This window comes from Musca domestica, unplaced genomic scaffold, assembly GCF_030504385.1.
Source record: "Musca domestica strain aabys unplaced genomic scaffold, Musca_domestica.polishedcontigs.V.1.1 1, whole genome shotgun sequence".
Lineage (NCBI taxonomy): Eukaryota > Metazoa > Arthropoda > Insecta > Diptera > Muscidae > Musca > Musca domestica.
The window spans coordinates 16,654,951-16,667,043 of NW_026712114.1; the positions used below are offsets into that span (position 1 = coordinate 16,654,951).

The 12,093-nt window shown below is 36.8% G+C and overlaps 2 protein-coding genes across 2 annotated transcripts; one reads left to right on the top strand and one right to left on the bottom strand.

The window, feature by feature from the left end:
- The first annotated feature begins 2,766 nt into the window (after positions 1 to 2,766).
- On the top strand, positions 2,767 to 6,729 carry LOC101898333 (uncharacterized). Its single transcript, XM_011295983.3, has 4 exons — positions 2,767 to 3,087; positions 3,148 to 3,271; positions 6,202 to 6,373; positions 6,525 to 6,729. Exons 1-4 carry the CDS (start codon positions 2,854 to 2,856, stop codon positions 6,640 to 6,642), a joined length of 648 nt encoding a protein of 215 aa, XP_011294285.3. The 5' UTR covers positions 2,767 to 2,853; the 3' UTR covers positions 6,643 to 6,729.
- Positions 6,730 to 6,838: 109 nt separating this feature from the next.
- LOC101898158 (multiple coagulation factor deficiency protein 2 homolog) lies at positions 6,839 to 10,794 on the bottom strand. The gene is made up of 4 exons (XM_005187783.4): positions 10,563 to 10,794; positions 10,421 to 10,508; positions 7,234 to 7,372; positions 6,839 to 7,043 (listed from the first exon to the last, which is right to left on the bottom strand). Exons 1-4 carry the CDS (start codon positions 10,706 to 10,708, stop codon positions 6,946 to 6,948), a joined length of 471 nt encoding a protein of 156 aa, XP_005187840.2. The 5' UTR covers positions 10,709 to 10,794; the 3' UTR covers positions 6,839 to 6,945.
- Between the last annotated feature and the right edge of the window lie 1,299 nt (positions 10,795 to 12,093).

The window sequence follows — 12,093 nt, forward strand, 5'->3', positions numbered from 1 at the left end:
AAACGCCATCATTTTTACATTTTTATTTATGTTTTTCGACCTCTTTGTGTTTTATGAATGATCTAAGACTTTGTCTTAAAGGGCTTTTTATGTCTGGGTTTTATTTAATGAAAATATAAACTATTTATTTCATTTTCCATCCGACGTTTCCTTGGGATTTTCCATCTTCTTCAGGAATATTTTTATTAAATAAATAATTTTTTCGTCAAGTTTCTACATTTGTATTTCGTTAAGCGAAGGTTTTTTTCACAAACAAAACAATTAAACTAATAAATAAATGTAAAAATAATTAAAATTATTATAAATATCACAGGTGTTGCTTAGGTGCTAAGAATCACAGGTTGTTGTTATAATTTTATTGAAGAAAGCAAAAAATGTAGGAAGTGGCATAAAATTTTAGAATAAGTTTAGATTTGTTCGAATTGGTCACATTTGGCACGAATTATGCCTCAAACGACCAATGAAACCGTCATACGCTGCCCGAATGTTGCTCTGCGGTATTTTAGCTCATTCACGGCGAAGCGCTTGCTTGAGGTGATCGACCCTTTGTTATTTTTTAGGCACAATAGTCTAACGGATTGGTATCCGGTGATTTTGGTGGCCATTGTGAGCTTGATATGAAGCGAGGAACTTCATTTTGCAACCATTTTTGGTTGGTGCATGCTGAGTGCAACGGGATGTCCAAGGTCTGTGGCTAAAATATTTGCATGTCCAAGGCCTCAATACACACTCCAGAATATTTTCGCAATAACATACGAGCGGAGAGCGACCATCGGCTGTTATGGCGACCCACATCATCACCATGGCCGGCGCTTGAATTCTGATGGCCAACCGAAGGTACACATTTTCAGATGACCTCTTTGGCAAGTAAACACGATCGTTTGGTTTGTTTACAAACTGCTGGACAACGAATGTTTTCTCATCGGAGAAAACCAAATTCGGCAGTTCACCACTTTCGGCCAAGCGAAACAGCTTTTTAGCTCTTTTGAGTCTATTTTCTTTCTGTTGCGCTGTAAGTTCTTGCACTTTTTGGAATTTCAATGGTTTTACACCGAACTAATTTTTCAATATTTGCCGAATGGAATGCGATATGTTCACGAGCCATTTTTCGGCCACTGCGATGCGGATTTCGATCAAGTTGCTTCATTACTTTTCGAACCATTTCTGCTAATGTTGCTGTTTTCTTCCGTCTACTTCCTTGACGTCGGGCTACGCTACCAGTATCACGATAACGAGCGATGGTACGAGACACAAAAGATACTATGGAGGGTATATTAAGTTTGTTTTGGAACACCTCAAAATATACATTTTAGACCCCACAAAGTATATATATTCTTGATCAGCATAAAATTCTATATCCATTTATGTCGGTCCGTATGTACGCATATCCGTCTGTGGAAATCACTCTAGCTTCCGAACGAATTGAAGTAGATTTATTAAATTTTTTCTCAAATGTATATTATGTCTGCAGGACTTTTGTTATTGAAAATGAGCCATGTAGGTCTACGTTTTGGTATAGCCTCCTTATAACGGTACCTTCCGATATTCGATATTTTTATGATTTTAGCGACAATAAATAAAAATGTTTTAAATTTGGTATTTGAAGATCGAAATTGATACTACTGCCTAAGACAGAAAATTGTCTGTAGAGGTCCACGTCTTCGTATAGCGCCAATATAACAGTACCTCCCGATATCCGGTACTTTGTTGATTTTAGCGACATTATTCACCGGAATTGTTTCAAATTTGGTATTTGATGTTCGTGATGGATGCTTCAGCCTATGACTGGGGATTGTCTGTGCATTTTCACGTCTTCGTATAGCGCCAATATAACAGTACCTCCCGATATCCGGTACTTTGTTGATTTTAGCGACATTAATTCTGTGCAGGTCCACGTATTTGTATAGACCCGATATAACGGTACCTCCCGATATTCGGTATTTTGATGATTTTAGCTATATTATTCACCGGTTTTTTCTTAAGTTTCGCATTTGAATATTGTAATGGCTTATGACAAAATTTACCTATGCAGGTCCATGTCATCGGATAGACCCTAATATAACAGCTACATTCGGTATTTTTAAGATTTTAACCGAATTTTTAACGGATATTATTTTTTTTTTTTTTTGAGAATTGCAAAATTCGTTCCAAATGGTGATGGCTTGCTCTTTTTAAAATTGTGCTACAAGCATTATGACAAAGGAGTCGGACAGCAACTATTCTTAGAGCAGTTCTGGCTTTAAAAGTTCTTCTTTGCTTCAAAACACAATGTAGAGGATTTCTATTTGGCTTCAAAAATATTTTAACCCATACTAAATCGTTACCACTTCTTCTTCTTCCCTGAAATTGCACCTTTACTTTTCCCCGAAATATTTAACTCTTTTATTGAGCAACTAATCTGCAAGATTAAATAATCATTTCTAGGTATGCCGCAAAAAGGTAAAACAAACCTGACGCATTGTATTACAATTTCAAGCATTTGGTGGTATTATGGGCTAATGACTTTGAATTCGATGCAATGTAACGTCATTAGATCTTACCGAACATAATGACGCACATGCTTGTTTACAAAATGCAGCAATCATACCTAAGTTATGATGTGCGCATGCGCCTCCCCTAAAAATACCCATAATCGCAGGTAGCAGAAGTGCCTCATCATAATTTGCCACAATTTGTTGTCAAATGCAACTGCATTTCCTTCACTCAGATACGATGGCGATAAAAACCCTCATCACTCACCCGGGCAAGTTTAGTTTCGCATGCAACGTGCAACGGTGACATTGAAAGTGACAGTGAAGTGAAAAAGAAAAACAAAAATAAACTTTAAAACTGAATCCAATTTCCGCATTAAAAATGTTTTCATCTAGGCAATTTGTCATATTATCCGTGTTATGTATTTCGCTTCAAATGGTTCGCGCGGGCACTGTTGTCAGCTATGAGGAGCCGCAGGTGAATGAAGTCGAACCTGAACCCAGCAAACCCTTTAAATGGCTGAAGGGTATGCAGGACATGGTCTCCAGTCCAACGGGTAATGTTGTTGTCCAGGTGGCCAAGGAATTGCTAAATCGCTCCACTGGAAATAGTCAAGTAGGTGGACAAAGCGTGGTATTAAGTGAAAAATTGTAAAGTCTTTGGAATCCATTACAGGTCTTAAGTTTGAATTTGACCAATTTGATTATAATTCTGCTGCTGAAGGTGTTGATATTCTCAGCTGGCCTATTGGGTGCTGGCCATTGGAGTAATTATGGTTATGCCCGATCAAATGATAATGGTAAGAAAAATAATTTCGTTATAAGGCTTTAAATTTGTAAAAATAATTTAGAAATCTGTAAAATATTTCGTATTTTATTGAAGCCATATAATGATTTTGGAGACATTTTTGAACATTTTTTTAAATTAGGTTTTTTTAATTCCTAATGAATTACCTATGGTAGCATACTGTCCATATTTCCGTATATTCCCCCATATAAGGTAACACTCCGACACACAGAATTTATATCATACCAGGTTATCACCACATAGCGGTAAGGGTATTATGTCTTTGTGCATTTGTTTGTAACATGGAAAACGAGATAATTACTTTTGAGGATCTTCATAGAAACACTTTCTCCGTCTGTCCATGTATGTTTGTAATGCGGGTCGCATTTATTATCCGATTGAGATGAAAATTAAATTAACAATATTCGTTTGGCCCAAGGACGTACCCTATTGAAATTGGTGAGAATCGGTTCAAATTTTATATAGGTTCCAGGTATATCTTCAACCGATTTCGGATTAATTGTGAATTTTTGCACATCCGACCGAATTCAGTCTAGAAGCAAGTACATCATATTTGCTGAAAATCGGTACAAATAAAGCCATAGGTCCTATATATATGTTTGATCCTATTTAGTTTTTAAGTCCCTCACAATCGTAATATGTACTTCAAAAAAAAATTATATTTGGTACCACATATCAGATACAACCCAGCCTAGCAATAACAATAAATCAGTTCAGATTTGCATATTGCTAGCAAGTTTATATTCGACCGATTTCACGTTTGTTGTGCACCAGATGGTTAATATTAGCCCAAATGGAATGGATTTTGGCACTTCCGAACGAATTCAGTAAGTACTAAGAAGTAAGTACTTGATGAAAAAACTGCATCTAACTTCAGACTACTATCATTTCTAAGCCACTCATCCGACAGCTGTTAAAATTATTCCAGTGACAGCTCATTGTATTCTTTACAAGCGTACAAAAGCATTTTGGTGAGAATTTCCCAGAAAAAAAGTTATTCGCAATGGAATTCAAGCGTGATAGTGTGATATCTTTATAATTGGCTGAAAAACCACAAGTGGCTATCGTTAGAGCACTCCAGTATTTAAATGTGAATAAATCTTTTGTGTCTCGTACCATCACTCGCTCGGACTTAAGAAAACTGCAACATCAGATAAAAAAGATCGAAAAGTCAAGAGGCGACTTGATCGAAACCCGCGTCGCAGTGGCCGAAAAATGGCTGGTGCGCTGAACATATCGAAATATTCCATTCGGCAAATATTGAAAAATGAGCTCGAGGTAAAGCCATTGAAATTCCAAAAAGTTCAAAAACTTACACCGCAACAGAAAGAAAATAGACTCAAAAGAGCTAAATACTTACTTTGCTTGGCCGAAAGTGGTGAACTGCCGAATTTGGTTTTCTACGATGAGAAAACATTCGTTGTCCAGCAGTTTGTAAACAAACAAAATGATCGTGTTTAGTTGCCAAAGAGGTCAGCTGAAAATGTGCACCTTCGGTTGGCCACCAAAATTCAAGCGCCGGCCATGGTGATGGTGTGGGCCGCCATAACAGCCAAAGGTCGCTCTCCGCTCGTATAATCGACCGTGGCATCAGAATAAATGCCGTATATTGTCGCGAAAATATTCTGGAGGGTGTATTAAAGCCTTGAGCACGCAAACATTTTGGTCGCATACCTTGGACATTCCAACAGGACTCAGCACCATCGCACTCAGCACACCCCACCCAAGAATGTTTACAAAATGAGGTTTCTCGGCCACCAAAATCTCGGATACCAATCCGTTGGACTATTGTGTCTGAAGTATTTTGGAAAGCAAGGTTGGCACTAAAAAATACCAAAGCGTCGATCACCTTAAGCAAGCGCTTCGCCAGGAATGGGCCAAAATGCCGCAGAGCAACATTCGACCAGCGTGTGACGGTTTCATTGGCCGTTTGAAGGCCATAATTCGTGCCAAAGGTGACCAATTCGAACAAATCGAAACACCAAACGATTTCACTAGCATTTGCACCTAAAGTGGAACTTATTTCAATAGTAAATTCCTGCACTATTTTCCTCCTACTTTCCTCATGAGGGTAAAAAAAAAATTGGTCCGGCCGAACTTAAGCTATTTTAATTAATAACGTAAATTAGTTTGTTTCGATGGCCGGAATAATATATACTTAATTAGGTCAATTTCTTGCACATGCTAATAGCTTCCAGGGAATTCCCGCCACGCGTTGGGCGCCTCTCTTTGTAGGAGCTGGTATATTTCATAATTGATCGTCCAAGGAATCATTTTCATCTTATATTTGAGGCTAATTCTCACATAGCATGAGATTAAATCTTCACTGGGTACCAAACCCCAAATGCTGGAAATGTAGACCCCCCCCCCTTGGGCGCCACTCTTTTTAAGAACCAGTATATTTTTTATTGGTTGAATTGACTTCCAAAGAACCATTAGTCGTTTTACATTTCAGGGGTATGCCTTATATAGCACGCCATTGAAACTTCACTAGGTACCTAACCCCAAATAATGTATGGAAATTAGTTAATTTTTCGAAGGAATCCTTTTGGTCAACTGCTTAAAATTTAAGCTGCTAAGTTTAGATTTAGTACGCATTTTGTTTGGTGAATATTCATAAAAAATCAGTTTGGATTTTTCTGAAAGACGAACAGTAATCATTGTTATATCTGAAGTCAAAAAAGGCAAATCACGTTGGGCGCCATTCATTGCAATAGTTATTTCCTGAACTTACCCATATACAAAAATTATGTGCTGGACTGCATTTTGGAACACCTAAGAAATATGTAATTGGTCAAAAAAAGTTGCTAAAATTGAGGCGTACATATATGAGGTCTTCCCAACATATAGACACATTTCTAAGATTAATACCTTTTAGTCCTATATTGTTATAGTTTGTCAAAAATTTTTTCTTATTTTCAGATTACTTTTTGGGTGTCACAAAAGGGGAGGATTACCTAATAACTGGCTTCTTGGCAGCCCAAAATGGTTTCGATGAATGTTTATTTGCTGCCGCCTGTGAATCGCCACAAATCGCCTACGAATATGCCAAAGCCGCAAAGGCTCTGATCGAGGGCATAGAGAAGTTTCAAGGGTAACATAATTTTGAGTTTATAACTAAAATTATAAGAATATATAACAATTATATATAAATTTAATATTTAATATAATTAAATAATCATAATTTAAAAAAAATAAATTATAATTTATTATGAAATTTAATGTTTTTTTTATCCTTTTCGCAGAGAACCCTTTCAAAATATCCGTTATATGGAACTAGCCGTCTTGGTAGAAGAGGCTGCATACAGGGGTCTACGCGGCCTTCCCTGCAATGCAACGCAAAAATGTGAAAAAATATTTTAAATTATAATTTCCCTCTATTAAAAAACATTATTGTTAATTGTTTATTTTATCTTTACTTCCTAGTTTTTTTTTATTATTTTAAATTGAGCATTAAATGTAAATTGTTTCCATAGAAATCAATAAATAACAGTAGCAGTAACAAAATTTTTGAAGAGAATTCATTGTTATTCTCAAATTATTGTGTTAAAGATGGAGAGGGGGGGGCTAAATGCCATTTTTCATTTATTTGCCGTACGGCGATTGTATAATCAAGTGTTGTAAAAAGTGATAAATGCAGTAGTTGCGATATTACGCCCTATATTATTAGTTTGCCGTACCCGTAACCGCCTGGACATATTCGTTGTAGTGCAGGAATCCATCTTTATTGGCATCGGCAATTAACAAGAATTCATCAATGACATCTGAAATGAGGTAACAATTAAAACAATGATTGAAAAAGGGTTTCAATAAAAATTCTGATTTTTGACGAGGTTTCTTTTTGAAAGCGTCATTGTTACTTTTTTTATTTACCGTAAGATTGTATTTCTTAGAAATTTCAAAATCATTTCTCTCATATTAGAGACCACATTACATTCATCTCCACCAACTTACCTATTATGTGATTCAGTTCATCATTGGCATTTTGTATGAAATTATCCCGATCGATTTTCTTAAAATGATCATCCTGATGCATTGCTGCCTGCAGTAGTTCCAAGCCATCCAAGGCATTGTTATTGTCACCATCGTGGATCTGTTAAAACGAAAATTTAATTAACTCGAGAAGAACAGCAAGGCATGAATTAAATAATTCTAAATCTATGGATTGTACCACAATTTCGAATAGAAAAGGTCGAATAGAGGAAAAAATTGAAATTTGGTATGAGAATCAATGTTGAAAGCTATATTTGATATATGAAGGTGGTTTTGGAAATGTGTACTAAGTATACGAATTGTACTAAATTAGGAATGAAGCTGGAATGTTGAAATGTATTGTGTTGGGATGACTGAATGGAATTCCTGTTGGTGGTAAGTTTGTGATAAAAAAGGTGATTTTGGAAATGTGCACTACAAGGGCAAGAAAAGTTCTTAGTAGTACTATTTTTGGTACTGGGTGAACAGATAGTGCTTAAAATCTGAAAATTAGTATTGGATCGCGGTTCATATGCAGCCCAGGCATATGGAGGTGTTTCCGAAAATGTGTTCTATTGTACTAGTATTTAGTTTATTGATGGTATCTGTCTTTCAGATTTTAGGTTGGTGTGGAAGTGTGTACTACAAGGTGAGATGAAAAAACTGCTACCAACTTCAGACTGCTGTCATTTCTAAGCCACTCGTCCGACACTTGTTAAAATCATTCCAGTGATAGCTCATTATATTATTTACAAGCATACAAAAGCATTTGATTTTCCAGAAAAAAGTTATTCGTGATGGAATTCGAGCGTGATAGTGTTATTTCTTTATATTCGGCTGGAAAACCACAAGTGGCTATCGTGAATTAATCTTTTGTGTCTCGTACCTTCGCTCGTTACTGTGGTACTGGTAGCGTAGCCCGACGTCAAGGAAGTGAACGGAAGAAAACAGCAACATCAGCAGAAATGTTTCGAAAAGTAACGAAGCGAATTGATCGAAACCCCCGTCGCAGTGGCCCCAAAATGGCTCGTGAGCTGAACATATCACAATATTCCATTCGGCAAATATTAAAAAATAAGCTCGGGATAATGCCATTTAAATTCCAAAAAGTGCAAGAACTTACACCGCAACAGAAAGAAAATAGACTCAAAAGAGTTAAAGAGCTACTTCGCTTGGCCGAAAGTGGTGATCTGCCGAATTTGGTTTTCTCCGATGAGAAAACATTCGTTGTCCAGCAGTATGTAACAAAATGATCATGTTTACTTGCCAAAGAGACAAGCTGAAAATTTGCACCTTCGGCCACTTAAGCGCCGGCCATAGTGATGGTGTGGGCCACCAAAACAGCCGATGGTCGCTCTCCGCTCGTATTAATCGGCATCAGATTAAAGGCCGAATATTATCCCGAAAATATTCTGGAGGGTGTATTAAAGCCTTGGGCACGCAAACATTTTGGCCGCAGACCTTGGACATTCCAACAAGACTCAGCACCATCGCACTCAGCACGCGCCACCTAAGAATGGTTACAAAATGAGGTTCCTCGCTTCATTTCCAGCGCACAATTGCCACCAAATCACCGGATATCAATCCGTTGAACTATTGTGACTGGAGTATTTTGGAAAGCAAGGTTGGCACTAAAAATACCAAAGTGTCGATCACCTCAAGCAAGCGCTTCCCCGGGAATAGGCCAAAATACCGCAGAGCAACATTCGGGCAGCGTGTGACGGTTTCATTGGCAACAAATCTAAACTTATTCTTAAATTTGATGCTATTTCCGACATTTAAAATTATGGCGTTTTACTTTGTTTTAGTTTTTTTATCTCACCCTGTATGTCCTATTTTTGTACGAAATGTACTAAATTTAGTTTTGGGTGAAGGGTTAGGGCTGGCTACCTCTCTGTTGGTATCTAGAATTGAGATGTGGAGGTGGTTTGGAAAACATGTACCATAATTGTTCGAAAAGTACTTATGAGTTTGAGGCTCCTGTTGGTATCTGGGATAGAAATATGGAGGTGGTTTTAGAAATGTGTGCTATAATTGTACTAAAAGTACTAAACTTAGTATTGGCAAGTCCAAATCATCAGTTTTTTTAATAGAGTTGTGTTATGATTATGCAAAGTGTTGACTCTCTATGGTGAAGGTTTCGAAAGAGTGGGTCAGTATAGTATATTTTGTATTGCCATAAGTCTGTTATAAATAATACAATGTGCAAGATTTGGACTATATCGATTACTTCCCTCACTTTTTATGTAATATTTAAAATTTCATAAAATACTATGAAAAACATTAGGATGTGAAAATGTTATAGAAAATCGAACAATTATTCCCAATTTTATGCTAATAATTTTTAGTCAACATCTTTACGTTTTGTAAGGAAGGACCAGACGGGCCCATAAATCACATCACATCAGATCTCTGGTTGTGAGAAGTTTTTAGAAATACCATGTTCGCTGACTTATTTTGCAAGTTAAGAACTATCGAAAATTGTGACCTATTGTCCCACAATTCCACCTGATCTTGTATTCCACCTGATAATGGGATGTGTGAAATTTGAATAGACTTGGATGATTATTTCGTGTTTTATGGGTATCATATTTAATCAAAATGTTGACCAGTTGTGGGGAAGGTACCAGAATGAGTGTTCCGATATATTCCATCTTCATACCAGATGTTGTGTTGATAGAAATATTGATATGTGCGCAATTTGAAGACAATAGTATTCGCATTCCACATTTTATAGGAATTATAATTACTCAAAATGTTGACCCGTTGTGGGTTGAATGAGTCGACCGATAACCTCCATTTTCGCACCCGATATAGCACTTATGCAAATATCGGATGATTATTTCTTTTTCAAGGAAGTAAAATATTTTCATTGAAATTTTTGGCCTTTAGTGGGGGAGGTACCAGAAGGAGCGCACCGATATTTTCCATCTCTCCGAACTCTCTGTAAGTTTGATAATAATATTCAGGATTCAGCTTAAATTTCGTGTACTATTCAAATCTCTTGGACCTGACTTTGTTAGGCACATTTTGCCCAATAATCCCCATATTTTGCTTAACCCGGCGATTTCAGTTGGGCATTGGAAGTATTAGATTCCTCGTTAGTTTAGTATTGGCTTTATTGTCATACATGTTGATGATAATAAGTACGCGACATTTTTTTTCTTACCTTAAAATAATAGAAATTCTTCTCCTCCTCCGACATATTTTCCACAGACGCCTTTATGCCCATTTCCTTTAGGTCGTCTTCGATGCGACTAAAATGGCATTGAAAATAAAAATTCATTCATAATTACAATAAAAGGACCTACTGTTCTTCATGGGTTAAATGTTGATCCACTTTACGCTCACTACGCGGATGATGGGGACCACGTTTGACAGCCAGTCCATAATCGAATGTTTGACAGATTGTAACAACTAATATTAACAGATTCCGGAACTTCAGTACATCCTTCATAGTATCAAATGCTTTCAGGATAATTTTATATAATTCAAGTTTTTATTTTTAATAATATTTTAATTCATTAAAATCTTAGCACTTGTAAAGCTTCAGCTGATTTTACACAAACAAAAAAATCGCAAAGAAGACAAACAAAAAATCTCTGTCACCTCAATGCGCATGTTCGGAAAAAGGATGTACATATGTAATGGGAAACCGCAATTGGGGTGGCAACTCATTGCACTGGCTGTATTACTGGTTGCTATGCCACAACAGATGGCGCTATATACACTTTTTATACATTTTAAATTTTTATAAAAATAAATAAGAATTTATTTCCCTACTTCGTCAGCGAAAAGTCCACTTTAAAATTTTATATTCATTTCGTTTTCGTTTTAGGCCTTGCTTGTACTAAAAATACACAATTTTTCAGTTTGAAAAAAAAAATTAATTAAAACTTCAGACTTTCAAGGTTTTATTCATTTTTTATACCCTCCACCATACATAGTATGGAGGGTATATTAAGTTCGCCATTCCTTTGTATATTTGTGTATATATTCTTGATCAGCGTATAACTCTAAGACGATTTAGCCCTGTCCCTCCGGCCGTCCGTCTGTTGTTATCACGCTAGAGTCAAAACGAATAAAGATAGGAAGCTAAAATGTTACACAGATCCATTTTTTGTCTGCAGGCAGGTCAAGATCGAAGATGGGCTATATCGTTCCAGGATATCGTATAGCCCAGGTCCATGTCTTCGAATAGTTCCCATATATCAGTACCTCCATACATTCGATATTTTGAATGTATATTCAAAGTACCGCCCGGCCGGACTTACTGTTTTTTTTACTTGTTAAAGTTGCCTTTTTCGAGAGAATGTTAGGAAAATGTCTACCTTTTACACCAAAAAGTCTCAAAATCAATCATTTGAAGTTTACCTAGGATTAAAGAAGGTGAGATAAAAAAACTCCAACAAAGTCAAACGCCATAATTTTTACATTTTTTTTTAATTTTATTGAATGAAAGCAAAAAATGTCGGAAGTAGCATCAAATTTTAGAATAAGTTTAGATTTGTTCCAATTGGTCACTTTTGGCACGAATTATGGCCTTCAAACGGGCAATGAAAACGTCACACGCTGCCCGAATGTTGCTCTGCGGTATTTAAGCCCATTCCTGGCGAAGCGCTTCATTGAGGTAATCGACACTTTGGTATTTTTTTGTGCCAAACCGGCTTTCCAAAATACTCCAGACTCAAAAGTCCAAGGGATTGGTATCCGGAGATTTTGGTGACCATTGTGCGTTGGAAATGAAGCGAGAAACCTCATTTTGTAACCAACCTTTGGGGGAGGGCGCGTGCTGAATGCGATGGTGCTGTTAGAATGTTCAAGGTCTGCGGCCAAAATGTT

What these genes read in the sequence shown, in the direction of transcription:
- LOC101898333 (XM_011295983.3), top strand. Translation starts at nt 2,854, where the DNA reads ATGTTTTCATCTAGGCAATTTGTCATATTATCCGTGTTATGTATTTCG. An exon ending in GCTCCACTGGAAATAGTCAA is followed by an intron (nt 3,088 to 3,147) that starts GTAGGTGGACAA and finishes AATCCATTACAG; the next exon opens with GTCTTAAGTTTGAATTTGAC. An exon ending in GGCATAGAGAAGTTTCAAGG is followed by an intron (nt 6,374 to 6,524) that starts GTAACATAATTT and finishes TCCTTTTCGCAG; the next exon opens with AGAACCCTTTCAAAATATCC.
- LOC101898158 (XM_005187783.4), bottom strand. Translation starts at nt 10,708, where the DNA reads ATGAAGGATGTACTGAAGTTCCGGAATCTGTTAATATTAGTTGTTACA. An exon ending in AGAATTTCTATTATTTTAAG is followed by an intron (nt 7,373 to 10,420) that starts GTAAGAAAAAAA and finishes TCGTTTTAACAG; the next exon opens with ATCCACGATGGTGACAATAA. An exon ending in TGAACTGAATCACATAATAG is followed by an intron (nt 7,044 to 7,233) that starts GTAAGTTGGTGG and finishes ACCTCATTTCAG; the next exon opens with ATGTCATTGATGAATTCTTG.